At 47.8% G+C, this 14,556-nt stretch overlaps 1 protein-coding gene across 1 annotated transcript; it reads right to left on the reverse strand.

The window, feature by feature from the left end:
- Positions 1-1,470: 1,470 nt before the first annotated feature.
- Positions 1,471-14,550, reverse strand: UPRT (uracil phosphoribosyltransferase homolog). Its single transcript, XM_015626492.2, has 7 exons — positions 14,243-14,550; positions 8,575-8,617; positions 4,946-5,015; positions 4,201-4,263; positions 3,211-3,372; positions 2,566-2,664; positions 1,471-1,865 (listed from the first exon to the last, which is right to left on the reverse strand). Exons 1-7 carry the CDS (start codon positions 14,527-14,529, stop codon positions 1,759-1,761), a joined length of 831 nt encoding a protein of 276 aa, XP_015481978.1. The 5' UTR covers positions 14,530-14,550; the 3' UTR covers positions 1,471-1,758.
- Between the last annotated feature and the right edge of the window lie 6 nt (positions 14,551-14,556).

A 14,556-nucleotide genomic window follows, 5' to 3' on the forward strand; every position in this document is an offset into this window, starting at 1 on the left:
TGTGTGAAACCCCAGGAGGGTTTCAGGCCCTGGCAAATGGGGCTGGAGCAGAACCCCACTGCAGGGGCTGCTGTGGGTCAGGGGCATCCTTTGGGAGCTCCCTCTGGGGCAGGATCAGCGCTGCCATTCCTGATGGAGCTTGACAATTGGGAACCAGCAGCAATCCCCTGGAGCGGTTTGGAACTGCATCCAGCTGCTTTTTAGGAACCCAGCATGGCCTGGGGCTGGCAGCTGTTCCAGTCAGAACTGGTGGCTTAATACACATCCCTCCCCACTAATTCAGTGGGAATTCTTTTCCAAGGAATGTCACACCAGGATTGCTGCCCACCTTTGGGGTGTTGTGTTCAGGAGTTTAATGCTGCTGCTGCTGGCATTGAGACTTTTGATATCAAATGGGTTTTTACAAAAGCTTTGGATACTCGTTTTTACTGTTGGACCAATGTTCTGACTATGCTGATGCTCTGTGGAGTTTCACTGGCATTTTCCAAGTGTTTGTACAGTTTCTACAGCTGAATATCCTGTATGTTCTGCTTTGTTGTTTTTTATTATGGTTTATACTGCACTGCAGGCAAGAACTGCATTAAAACCATTTTTGGCTAATTCATTAGACTTGTGAATGGTTATTTCCTATGCTTGGGCTAAAGAGTTCCTCTCTGGAAGTGTTACACAACTTTAATTGGAATTACTGCTTGGAACAGGGAAGGTTCTTTATCTGTGACAGATTCATTGGTGGGGCAGCCCAGACCTCAGCACTCCACTCACCTGATGAGATATGGACACACAACATTGCCTAACCCTGCAACTGTAGAATCTGGACATACTTTAAAATAATAATAATAATGGTTTATATTGTATTTATGGATTTCCCCAGAGTTACAGTAAGGGGAGGTACTGGCCAGCTGGGTGTGATGTACTTGATGCCAGGGGATTTAAAGAAAGAAGGGATTTGGCTGCAGATTGATGTTTAATGTGACCAAACAATGAGGGCCCTGAGGCTTTGGAAAGGCTGCTGAGCCCTGAGGGCCACACTTGTCTTCTGGTGCCTGGAGAACAGGACTAGAAATCGAGTTCCAGCTTTTTGCTGCAGTTTTCCTGTCATTTAAAGGGCTGGTGAGACTGACCCAGCCACAAGTTTTGTCTCCTAGAACTTCTGAAGTTCTCTGTGTAGAATTTCCACAGGCAGTGCTGCTCCCACCCCCAATTCCCAGCCAGGTTACACCTGTGCTGCAATAGGGATCTTCTTGATTCAGAACCCTTGAGCAAGACAACCAGGGATGTTTCACTATTTGAGAATAACGTTTGCAGAGCAAAATTCCAAGAGTTGTATCTTTGGTTCTTGGCCACCAGCCAAAAATCCACGTGGCTGTTCAGGAGGACACTGAGATCCAAGTGCACCCTGAGATTTGGAAGCACTGGGAGTGGCTGTAGCTGGAGTGATGCCAAGTGACCCTAGAAATGAAGGACACTCCCTTGGGGTTTAGTTGGGTTTATTTTGCTCTTGCAGGTGGCCACGGACAGGCTGGAGAAGAATAAATAGGTTAAAGCAGAGTGTGGCAGTTATAGAACCCCAACATGGAGATGCTTGACTGTGTAACCGGAGTGCTTTGTCACTGTACCTGATCCCTGTTCAGGCCAGCACTAACCTAAGTTAGCTGGCCAAAAAGGTTTTAAACATGCCCTTGACCAACTCAACAGTAATAAAATGTAAAAAAAACCTCTTGTAATGCCATAGAGTCATATCCAGTTGTTCCAAGACTGTCAGTCTGTCCCAAAATACTTCTGTCCAAAGTGTGTTGGTGCAACAGGATGCACTTCTGTAGTTAAAATGGTGATTTCTGGGAATTCCTGGATGATGGATTTGGCACCTTGGAAGAGACAGCAAAGGCAATAATGACTACAGTGCTTCAGCCCATGTCAAATTGTGATCAGAATTGCAAAGATAAATCAGGCTCTGTGCTCCTGTCTCCTCTTCCTGTTCCTGCCTTAGCTAGTCATCTATGAGGAAAAATGCCTGACTTTAGGGGATTGCTTTTTTGGGGTTTTCTTTGGAACTGCCTTTCCCATCCACACATACTCCCAATTAAAGTGGTTACAGGCTGCTCTGTAGTTCAGCTGAGTTTTTTGATGGTGATTTCTGCCATGGCCACTTTCTAATACAATACACAAGATCCTCTTTCCTCCCAGACAAGCAAATATTCCTCATTTAGATCCTCTTTAACCTGCAGCCAGACCAGTTCTGTAGCTCCACTCAGCTCCCACTCCTGGTGTTCTGGTGCTGGAGCAAGGCCCACATTCCATGGTCCAGAGCAGCAGCTGGCCTGGCACTGCTCTGTGAGCCATGGACCTGGCAGTGCTGCAAACTCCTGCTTTTAGGAACATTGTCCCATTTGCAGTTTTGCCATTCAGTCCCCTCCTCACTGCCCACACCAAACACGGCGCTGTTGGCTCACTTTCACAATTCAGCCAAAAAACCCCCAAACCTGCTGTGAGAGGCACAGCTCTGCCCTGCCTGTCCCACGTGTGACTGTGCCACTGTCCCCAGCACACAGAGCTGTGCTCACTCACCGTGAGGTGTGGAGAAGAGGCTGAGCAGGATGATGACGCTGGGCTGGACCCCGTGTTCCACGAGCACTTTGACAGCCTCGATGACCGTGTTCCCAGTACCTGAGAGGGCAAAGAGGGGACAGGGTTTAGGGGTTTTGCCCTGGTTGATGAACTTCTCCTAAGCTGTCTGAGAATACCTGTGGTACAGTTGGTGTGACTGAATGGTGATTCTGTCCTTTCCCACTAGAAAGGCATCACCTCTGCATGTACTCCCTGTAGAAAATGCTGGTCTTCTAATGGCAGAACTTGGAGTGGACAAATAACCTCATCCCAACAAACTCATTACAGTAATCTAGAAATGGCTCATAATAAAATAAGAAAAGCACTGAGTTTTTTCCCATGCCAAAATTCATATAATTAAATTTATATCAAGTCTTAATCTCAGCCTTTCTGCCCAAAGCAGCCATGCCCAAACGATTTGCTCTGCATTCACACTGGTGCAGCTGAGTAATGTGTGTCCTGGCACAGCCTGATCCCTTCCCTCCTCTGTCACCTAAACCGAGCAGAAAACCCAATCAAAGCCCCTGAAATGTGGAAATTTCCTTCCATTGCCGGCACTCGGCGTTCAGAGGAGTCTGTCTGTCCGTGCTGGCGGCAGACACTCACTCAGGATCGGGTACATGAGCAGCACTTTCCTCCTGTAGATGTCTGGGGGGAACTTGGCGTAGTACACCTTGGCTCGCTGGGTCTCCTCGTCGCTCTGGATCAGGATTTTCCCGATGCGGATGGATCTGCAGCAATCCCGCAGGCCCTGCTCCATCGCCTCCCCTGCAAGGGGCAGCACAAACACAGCAGCAGATGGTGACTCTGACAGAGGGGAAGGGGCAAGGGACTGCAGGGGAAGTCCCAAAGGGACAGTCCCCAAAGGGACAGTCCCAAATGATAGTCCCCAAATGGGCAGTCCCAATGGGACAGTCCCCAAATGGACAGTCCCCAGATGGACAGTCCCAAAAGGACAATCCCAAAATGGACATTCCCCAAATGGACAGTCCCAACAGGACAGTCCCCAAAGGGACAGTCCCCAAATGGACAGTCCCACCCCTGTGCTGGTGAACAGCTCAAAGCATTCAAACACTTGAAGCTCTTTCCCTTTTTCCCCATTTACAGCAAACCGAGTCTCCTCGGTGTTGCCGAGCCCCTGGGTTTGGTGTTCCCACCTCTCCCAGGAGAGAGCTGGAAAGGGCAGAAGGTGTGGGTGGGGTTTGGGGACATCCCGGTGACAGAGGGTGGGGCAGAGTGTGGGGCTGCTGGCTGTGACAGCTCAGATCCAAAGGTTTGCCCAGCACTGGGCAATACCAGGGACTCTGCCCCCACGGAGCGTGGCTGGGGTGGGGCCCTGGCTCTGGGCACAAGTGGGAAACAGGGGAGGGCACCTGGCCCCTCACAGGGAGCAGCTGCCAGGGAAGAGGCCACAGGAGATCTGTTCCAGACATTTGTCTCCTTAAAGGTTAATGGGAGATATTCCTGGACATCCTGTTATCAAGGATACCTAAGAAAGAATTTGGGTAAGCCTGTTGTTGCACATCTTAGCAAGGAAGTTCTTTCAGGTTTCCAGAGTATTTAATGCGTGCTCCTCCAGCAGCCAGCAGCACCTACCGCTTCTCATGATGCTGACCCCGCAGTTTCCCTTTTCAAATCGGACTCCTTCATACTTGTGTCCTGTGAGGAAAGAAACCAGGGCTCAGTGGCAGTGGCTGCTCCCTTCTGCCCTCTCTGAACAGAGAGGAGATGGTCCTGGATCTGTCACTGACTGATGGGAACAGATGTGACACCAGTGCTCAAGCAGCTGCTGCTTGACACAAAAAGGAGCACAGGTAAGGGATGGTGCCTCCTGGGTGGGTGTGTGAGCTCTGGTTCCACAGTCCATCATTTCTCTAAGAGTAAATGAAGCCACACCAATGCTTTACTGCAGAGTGGGAGTGTCACCCTGCAGGAATGCAAGTGGAGCTCTCAGGGGGAGCAGGACTCAGCTGGTGCAGTCTCACAGGTGTGATGTGGGTCACACCACCCAGCTGAGCAGCTCCTCACAACCTGCTGGTGCACTCAGCAGCTGCCTCTGAGTACTGCACACCTGAGCATCTGTAACCCTACAGATCTTTACAGCTGACAGGAGGAACCACAACCCCTACAATGGTTTTCTTTAGTCCCAACATAGCCACTCTTTATTTCCTGCTCATCCTCACTCCCAGCTGGCCCCACTTGCAGGGCCAGATTTAGGCTGGAAATGATCCTCTGAGTCTCTTCCACCTCAGGATATTCTGTAACTCTTGTAATAAACTATGTATTTTGATATCAGTTCCACTTCCAGTCCTGCCCAGGCCAGGGGTGAATTCCCACACACCTGTTGGAGTGGTCACAGTACATTCTGTGTAGGGCAGTTGATTCAGTCCCTCTTCAACCACGAGTCTGATCTGTGGAAGCAAAGAGATGGGTCAGATTAAAGGGATTGCTATCTCTGGAGATAAGGCACTTCATGGCAGTAGTAGTTACAAGGACTGGGTGAGCCCAAAGGGTCTCTTTAACATCAGTTAGGGACTGATTTTAGAGACCTTTTTGGGGTGAATGTTTTGGCCACAAATCAAACAAAGGCATTGCAGAACAAAACTGGGAGAAGAGAGGGGTTCATAAGCAGTCATAAAACTGACTTCATTTACATCTGACAGGCAGAGGCTTCAGAGACAAATTATCCTCAACAGGTGAGGGAGGCACCAATGCCACTTCATTTGCTGACAGGAAATCCTGGTGAGGGAAAGGAGAAGTTCCCCCTCAGCCAGGCTCTATTTTCACATCCCTGTTTCTAGGACCAAACTGCAGATGGGCTGCCAGAACACCCCCAGAAGCTGCAGCAATGCACACACACCACCAGTGCCCAAAGACAAGCCAGCAGATTTAGGAGTCTCTTTATGACCATCTCCAAGCTCCTGCCAGCTCTGGTTTCCATGTGGTGCTCTGCCAATCCCTGCAATTTTGGATGGTCCAGGTGAAGGGGCAGCTTGTGAGCCCCCCAGCCCTCCCCTGGTGCTGCCCTGCAAAGTACAAAACACTCCCATCTGCACCCAGAATGATTGTCCTGAAGGATGCTCTGGGTATTAAAGATGTGAGAATTTTCTCTGTTCATGAGCCAAAGATTCACAGGCCAGAACTGCTCAAGGAAAACTACTGCCAAGCAGGAGCTTCAACTAAAAAATCACAATTATTCAAAATTCACTGTGGGATGGCAGAAGTGAGGCAATGCTCCTCTGATGGAGCAGGTGCACTGCTCACCTCAGGCAGTTCTTATTCCAGGACAGCCTGGAAGGTTTTTGCTGTCCTTCCATTCTGCCCCAGTTCCTGGCACACAAGCAGCCTCTGATAGAAATGGTCCCTTACATTTATAACCTCTCTTTCAAGGTATTTTTAGTCATTTTAGTACAACTTTTTTCTTCCTAGAGCTGTGTTTGTGGCAGCCATACTCAAGAGCTTGTGGTCGGTTTCTGGTGTATTTCTACCCAGTTTTATGTTTTTGAACTTAATTCACAAATAAAAAAGCCAATCTATTTGCCAGGTTTGGAAGAAAACCTTTTTTCGTTTTGCTGTAGTCTGACATTGCTGACATAATCTGCCAAAAGTTTAGAGTAATCCAGTGAAGGTGTTATGGTCAAATAATCTCTGTGATCTCCCCACACTTAGCAATGTTTCACACAGAGGCTGGAAGGATTCTTCATAAACTTGTCAGTGTTGATAAAACATTAATTTTTGCACTGTGCTTTCTGCCACCTCCACACTCAGGGATTAATTTCCTCCTCTTTTCTCTTGTGCCCCAAGAATCAGCTGCTCCTCTCCCAGAGAGAGGTGGCTGCCATTGTTTAGAAGATAAAACCAGTATTATTACAGCCCCACATGAAACAGGAAGTAAAGCTTTGGTCCCAAGGTAGAAAATCCTCTAATCCATTATGCATGGCTTTTCTTGGAAGCTCAAGAGGAGGCAGAATGTCCTCTGCGTCTCTACAGCTCAGCATTTCAAACCACTTTTGGATGCTCACCCCCTGAAAGAGGTGGGCAGAAAGGTGAAGTGACCTGGCCAGTGTTACAGAGGGAGCTGCTGGTAGGATTGAGAAATGCACTCATGGCTCCACCTCAGGCCTCCAGTCACCCCCAAAAATGTGCTTTCTGCTGCACCAGCACCTGTGCCAGCAGTTCAGTGCCTCCAGTGTGTGGTGTGAGATCAGGGGGTGCCCCCTGCCCCGAGAGGAGCTCTGTGCTGTTCCCACCACCTGCCCTGAGTTCCAGCTGTCCCCAGTTTCACCAGCAGCAGCCATAAGGACTGATTGTCTCCCATGCCAGGGGGCTGCTTCTCCTCCTCCCCAAACACCACACAGGTTTGTCTTGGTCCTTCCTCATGACTTTAACCTCACTTCTTTCAGCTTCAGGATCACAGCCCTGGCAGTGCCTTTCACACACTCCCTGCCAACCTCCACCACCCATTAAATCCTTTTTCTCACAAGTATCTTCAAACATTTCCTTTGTGTCATCCCCTTACGTGTGAAACAAACTGTCAGAAAGAAAAACTGCACCACCAGAAATCCATCAACTTTAGAATCCCTCCTTAAGACCTCTCCCTCTGGTGACCTCAGGAGACACTGCCCCTAACAGCTGCCAAGGTAGGAGCAAACTTAACTTCATTCTCACTGCAACAAGGTGTTTTTTCTTCCCCTATAATCCCACACTTTTCTTCATGTATTGCCTCTTGCCCTTAAACTCTGCTCTCTGGGGGGAAAAGATGGCAAGTCATAACTGTCTGCACCTTGCCAAGTATGGTAGAGACCAAATCCCACATGAAATTATAACTGTTCTTGTCACACCTAGGAAAAATATTTAGAAAATGAGAGTGCTACATATTCTTTTGTGCAGAATTCCTCCTAAAAAGTGGAAAACAGAGCTGCAGAACCAGCACACAGAGGGTCTCTGGCTGTGCTGGCCAGCCCATAGAGGACACTGGTGCAAGGACCTGAACTCACTCCCTGGATCTGCAGTTTCCAGCAATGAGAGGGGGGGAAAAATTCAGTGTTTGCCTCAGAACAGGGCAGGGCAGCCAAGAAACGTGAGAAGAAAAAAGTCCTTCACACTAATTACTGACAATAAGGTACTGGAATGCAGGAAACAGCCTCAAGAAGGGGAAAGTAGGGGAGAAAGAGGAAAGCTGTGAAGATAAAAAGCACTGCAGTCACAATCTTGGGTTGTGATCATATCTAAACCTGAGCAAGCCTGGATTAAGGCTGGGATCATCACAGGAATCCTGCCTGCTGTGGCTGTAACTGTGAATGGTTTCTGGACTGTGCTGGAAGGGAAAACACTCCCCTCCGTTAATGAGAGTGGATTTGCAAAAAGCAAACACCCTTGTGGACACAAGCATGTGTGTGGTAGCAAGTGCTGGGGTTTTCTTTAAGCTTGTAATTTAAATGAGATAAAGGCTGCACTTCCTGCAGTCTTTGTTCTGATTTACTAAAATATGTGAAAACTTCAAACTGCTTTGTCCCTGCCAGTAACCACCATATGGCTAAAGACAAATTCTCCATGGGGATGCACCCAGAGCTACTAATCTAACACACAGCAAGTGCCAGGAGGCACTTCTGCAGGCAAGCAACTGGTAACATCTAGGCTGTAAGAAATTATACTGCTCTGTTCACAAGATCAAAGTGCTGCTTCAAAATAAAACTCAATTATCTGCAACCTCTGTGCATCTGGTTTTGAACAGAATTCTCTTATTACTACAGGTCTCTGTCCTCAAGTAGCTGTGTCTGGTAACACCATGGTTTCTGGAACCTGCTGAGATGAAACAGTGAACAGAAGTCCCTTTACAGAAAGTTGCTGTCACACAGAAATTTCCTTTGGGTAGAAAAGTTGCTGTCACACCACCATTCTTTTGTTCTGAGAGACCCATTTTATGGAAGAGTTGCAAAATAGAATATCAAGAAGAAATTCTTCACCTACCAGACGATCAGCAGAAAATACGAAGTCTCCTCTACTGGATTTCCTGAAAAAGGTAATAATTTACATTTTAGGTTGGGGAATAACTTTAAGAACATTGCTTAAATACAATAATAAATACTATATTCCAAGGCAGTTCAGAGAAAAGTCTTCTATTATAGATTAAATTTATCCCAGAGGTTCTGCATCATGGGTTTCCTGGCTGGTGGCAGAGATGCAGTGACCCAGCACTGGGGTTTGGCTCTTGCTGCTGGCAATGCTGCTGCTCTGCACCACTGGCAATTAAACACAAGAGGATGATGCTCTGTAGGTTTCCCATGGTGCTGCTGTTCCAGCTCAGCTCCAAAACACCTCCTGAGCTCAGATATTCCTGCATTCCCTGCAGCTCTGAGCAAGTGAGCTTTGTTTGCCTGTCCTCCAGTCCATCAGAAGCTGTGGGACAATGATCATGCAGCTCCTTAACCCAGGGCTGACAACACACCTGATAAGCAGGAGATACATCTTATCTTATCTGGAACTCACTGAGTGTGATTAGATCAGTGAATGTGGGGTTAAACTGAGCAGGGATTAATGAGCACTCCCATGAAAACACATCTCTGCCTCTTATTAGCTGGGTACAACCTTTTGCTCGTGTGCCTGTGTGGCTTTTGGCCCCTTCAGGAGGCAAAAATGAAAGGTTAAAGCCTGAATTTTAGAAGCAGTTTTAACACCTTTCTTCCCATGCCAAGAGCAGCTCTCACCACACCAGAATAGGACCCATTTCCAGTCAAGGAGCCAACACTCACAGGACAGTAGCCTGAAAACCCTCAGACACAGCACTAACACGGTAAGAGGTACTTCTAAATGAAATGTTCTATTAATCCCTCTCATGTTTTCAAACCCTGATACTCTGCATGTCTCCTTAAATACCATTTTGTATTTAATCCCCAAGATTCTGATACACCTCGTGGTTACATGAATTAAAGTCAAAAGGTCTGCCTGCTCATTGCCTGGGAACCAGACACTTATTCCCCACTTTAAAAAAGAGGTTTTAAAAGAGCATTAATTTAATCTAGTTTCTTTCCTTGTGCTAATAACACAGTTAAAATACTGATTGTTTTGATTTTTTCCTTCTTTCTGGTAATGACAAGCTATTCCTAGCTTTCTGCTATTCTGATATTAACTAGACAGGCAATGCTCAAAAAGACCCCGAAACTGAAAAAAAAACAAAACCCCAACCCCAAATCCATGCAATTATATGACCTGATTTTATTAAGGATTTTGGAAAATTTCATATATGTGATGTAGATAAGAGGGAAGTAGCTAAGTGGCATATCTAGGTTCATCCAGACTGGCATTTCAGAAAATTTAGCTGAATTTCACAAATAGGTGTAAGACAGAGCCAACAATGTCCAGACCACAGTTTTGACTGTAAAGTGATAACATGTTTAGAGTGAATCATCTGAGCTATAAATGCAGATTACAAGGTTTTGATCCAACTCCTCTGTCCTTGCAGAGACACAGATGTTCCTCTGCACAGCTCACTACACACCCTTCATTGGTTTTACCTGGCTTTTGAGAAGGGGAGGACAACAGAAAACCACCGTGCATACAAATAACAGTAATACAGAAAATGTCAGACCTCATGTACAGGGGCAGCTGGAAAGCTGTGAGCACATCTCAAACCCCACATCCTGTCAGAACTGCCAGGGGGCAGAAAAAAAAAGGGCTTATGTGAAAACACTTTAACTGTTCTCCTTAAATACCAGATAGAAATACATAAAGTAACAATGCATGTCAGACTAGAAACTTCTAAAGATAAACATCTTTAGACAACATCTAAACCTATGAGGCATTAAAACCTAACTCGTAACAGGAACATTGTGTTACACAATATAAATGAGTTTCACTTCATTTCTGAAGGCAGGGGAGCATGGCTGATGCCACAGTGTCTGCCTTAGAAAGTGAGAAGAAATGGGTTTTTTGGGACTGTGTTGTAATATAAAGTAGCTGCAGGGTTTCTTCCTGCTTTAGCACTCGGTTTTAGTGACAAATACTGTCAGGTCTGCAGGTACTGGGGCTTCAGTAATTCTTGTTTCTCTCACTACCTCACAGAATTTCTTCAGAGACACCCAGGGTGAGGGCCAGGCTGAAAAAAGTCAGTTCCCTACAAAAGATTTGTAAAAGGTTTTAAGAAAACTGAAGGCACTGGATGAGCTGCTGGCATTCAGGGAGATGATGTGGCTGGGAACAGGTCCACGTTCTACCTGCAGCACTTCAGTACTTAATGGACTGCAGTCCTTAATGTTTTCCATTCTGGGGCTGGGATGCAGAGGGATCCCACCCTCCCTGCCTGCAGCAGTTGTCCTTACCCAGCACAGGTGAGTCACACTCCTGAATCCCCCTGCTCTGTGCAGCAGCCAGGACTGCACATCCAAGCACTCTGCCATCTCCATTTCTATGTTATCACTCGTTCCTTAGGGAATAAGAAGCTTTAGCAGAATACCACGGAATGATCTCACCCAACAGACACAAAAACCTTAAAGTATCTGGATTTAAATCATATCTCTTGTTAAATCATGACTTAAAATGACACTGCCAACCTGGGCTAATTAATTTGCTTCTATATAAACACATCACTGCACTACCCATTTCAGCTTCCAGATGCCTGGTTCACATTTGTGAGGCTAGAAATTACCTTGAGATCATTCCCTCCTTGTAAAGAGGCTGTAACTGTTCTAGAATGTTCAGTACTTCAGTGCACCAGCTCATATCCCATTAGAGCACTTGAGGTTCATATCCCACTCAGTATAAAAGGCACCTGCCCCCATTAAGCATTTGCTGAGCAGAAAAGCCTGAGGGAAAATGAGAAAACCCAGGCGGAGCTAAGATGATCTATCCATCTACCCAAATCTGGCACACAGACCAAGTTCTTTTTAATTTTAAGGAAGCAAAAGTGCCATTTCAGTCTACCAGGAGGACATCCCTGACCCAGCCACCCACCTCTGAATCCCATGGGACACCATGACCAGCCACATGAAGATGGGTTTTTCTTTATAGTAATACCAACTGAAAGGCCACGACTTCTTTCTCTGAATCCTCTCAGGAATAAGGAAAGAGCTTTCCACTTCTCTGAGCAGCTCATGCTATGGACAAAACAGTCCCCAAAGTCTTCTGCATCTGGCCTGACCATTCTTAGCTCCATAGAAGCATGCCTGGTTCTACCTTGCGGTTCACTGAATTATCTGAATATTTACATGAGTATTTAAGTGAGAACACTTACAGTAATAGTCCCAAATTGACTGGGTTTTTTTTCCCTACTTTTGTTCCATTTCTCACTCCCCAGGAGCTTGCCTTTTAATGTCTTCCATTTTCAGGTATTGCTGTATTTGGAACATCCATCCTCTGCAGCGTTAAGGAATCTAAATATTCTCCTTGAGTTAAGGTGTTACCTGTTCTTTTTCAATCCAGAAAGTCTAAGTGACAGGGCTCTAATTGCCTGTAGATGACAGCTTCTCCCTCTTCCCAAGCACTGTATGTGAACATACCCCTCTATTTCTGAAGTAATATTTTTTTTATTATTATTTTTGACCAGTAGCTGCTCTGAGCCACATTGCTGCCAGCTCACAAACACAGTTCTGAGAAGGAGGAGTTTCTTTTAATGCTTTGAATGCTACAGTAGCTACAGAGTTATCTTAGGGCAAATTTTAGCTGCCCAGGGAAAAGTTAATGAACAGTGCTTAAAAAAATCTTCTTCTCCCTTCAGCATCTTTCTAAATGACAGTCACTAAAATAGGCCAGTCTGAGGTCTCTTAATGAGGTGCATATTTTTGAATGTTGAATTCCTGGGACAGAACACAAAAATAATGTTTCCCTACTGTCTTTACCTACAAAGCCAACCCTTCTGAGCAGGCTGCAACGCGATTTTCCTCACTGGTTGGGAAGGGAGCTTGGAAGTGACAGTTCCATCCCTACTTCCAGGGCAACATGGCACTCAGAATAAAGTACAGACTGCGATTGCTGCAGCTGCTCTGACTAATTCACTGTTTACAAGTCCTATTCTAGACTTCCTCTTACCAAAGTCTTGTGCAATGAAGCTGATGTAACTCTAAAAAATGTCCTTCAAGTTAAAATTGCAGCTGCTGCTCTCTGGATAAGCTCACTATAACCTGAAACCTCTTAAATGTATTTGAAAGAGGTCAAAACCTCTGTACAACAAAAATAACAATAAAATCCCTGAGTAAAGTAATAACATTGTTAGTATTTATCCAGACATCAAAACTATATGGTTTTCACTAACCTCAAAATCTGTCACAGGCCATCACCAAGCCTAGTTCAAATTCCCCCTCTGTTTTCCTCTGCTTAGCCCACTCCCAGCTCCCTTCTCTGCTCCACAGAGAAGCTGCCAGGTGGAAGATCTTCTGTTTGGTCTTGCCACAAGTGCTCTCCTTACATCAAGACTGCACTGCCTCTGGTGCTTCTGCTGACAGCTTTTGTTTTTGCCACAATGCCTTGAAAACGAAGAAAAATCCTCCACAAACTAGTTTAAGGTAAGGAGGCTCAGCTAAGTTAATAAAATTAATGGAGGTATTGTCTTTGAGAAATGGTGATCAGTTTTGCATTAAATAATGAATTACTGTTAGCTACAAAGTTAAGCCTCAAGAGCCAGAAAATAGAAAAACGTGGACTATGCAGATGGACTGATGTGAAACACAGCAAGGAACAGTGTCTCTGAAATGACTTATTGCAGATGTCAGAAAGCCACTGTGTCTCAGGGAAGAGAGGGCTTTATTCAGAATCTTATCACTCTGTTGATAGGCTTGATTTCACACCTCTTTGCTGGTGGTTCTTGCAAACCAGTATTTTTTAATAAATAGATGGATGCTACTGAGTTTGTCTTATGTTGCATGCTGTATTTAATACCTTCCACTATCACCTTCCCAGTGCTGAACAAGCACAGCTACAAACGTGACCGGCGGGAGAGACTTGTTCAACACCTGAGCTGGGTTGTGGAACACAGTGCTCACAGCAGTCCCCAGTTAGATCCTGGGAACCGCACCCCGCCCCATCCTGCCTGCAGGCTCCGATCTCAAGAAGCGGTAACGAGCCCCAGCTGCTGCCGGGCCCGCCCGCGGGGCCGTAAGGTACAGCCTCCTTTCTCACGGTCTTGACACACCATTGTACTGCTCCTTGTGCTGATGTGGCACGCAAGCTCCGAGCCGCCCGCAGGGCGGAGGTGAGCAAAAATCCCCATCAGGAACCGTCCAAGTGTGTGAGGGTTTAAAGACGCGCCGAGGCGCTGTCTCGGACCCCGGCAGCCCCGCGGCGGGGTGGGCAGGGAGCCCCGGGAGCGCAGCCGTGCCCTGTCCTCGGGCCCGCCTCACCAGACATGGCCGCGCCGCGAGCGGGCACACGCGGCACGGCAGCGCGTCCCGCCGGCCTCGGCCCCGGCCCCCTGGCCCGGCGGGGACAGCCCGGCCACGCCGGGACCCGCCGGCAGCCCATCCCTCCGGCGGCAGCGCCGAGCCAGACAGCCGGCATCAGGGGCCGGCTGAGAGCGGCTCGGCGGGGCTGCGGCTCCCTGGAAGACGGAGGGATGGAACGAGCGACCGGTGACAATCCCCCTCCGTGTTCCCGGCCCGCCGCGGCTCCTCCCCAGCCCACGGTACCCGGCCCGGCCCGGCGCGCTCACTTGTCCCTGATGATGGTCTGTAGCTCCCGCAGTTGATCGTTCATGGGCAGCAGCTTCAGCTGCGGCCCGATGGCCGGCGCGCCGACCTCCCCCGCGGGGACCGGCGCCTCCGCCGCCACTCCGTTACTGCTGCTGCTGCTGTCCGGGCTAGGGCAGCCGCTGTCATCGCTGGGCTCGGCGAAGCGAATCAGCCGGGAGCCGCCGGGAGCCGTGGCCGTGGCGGCCGCTGGTGGCTCATCCTGCGGCCGCGGGCCGAGGCGCTGGTTCTGGCAGGGCATCGCCTCCATGCGCCGGGGCCGCGCCCCCGTGCGCGC

This window comes from Parus major, chromosome 4A, assembly GCF_001522545.3.
Source record: "Parus major isolate Abel chromosome 4A, Parus_major1.1, whole genome shotgun sequence".
Lineage (NCBI taxonomy): Eukaryota > Metazoa > Chordata > Aves > Passeriformes > Paridae > Parus > Parus major.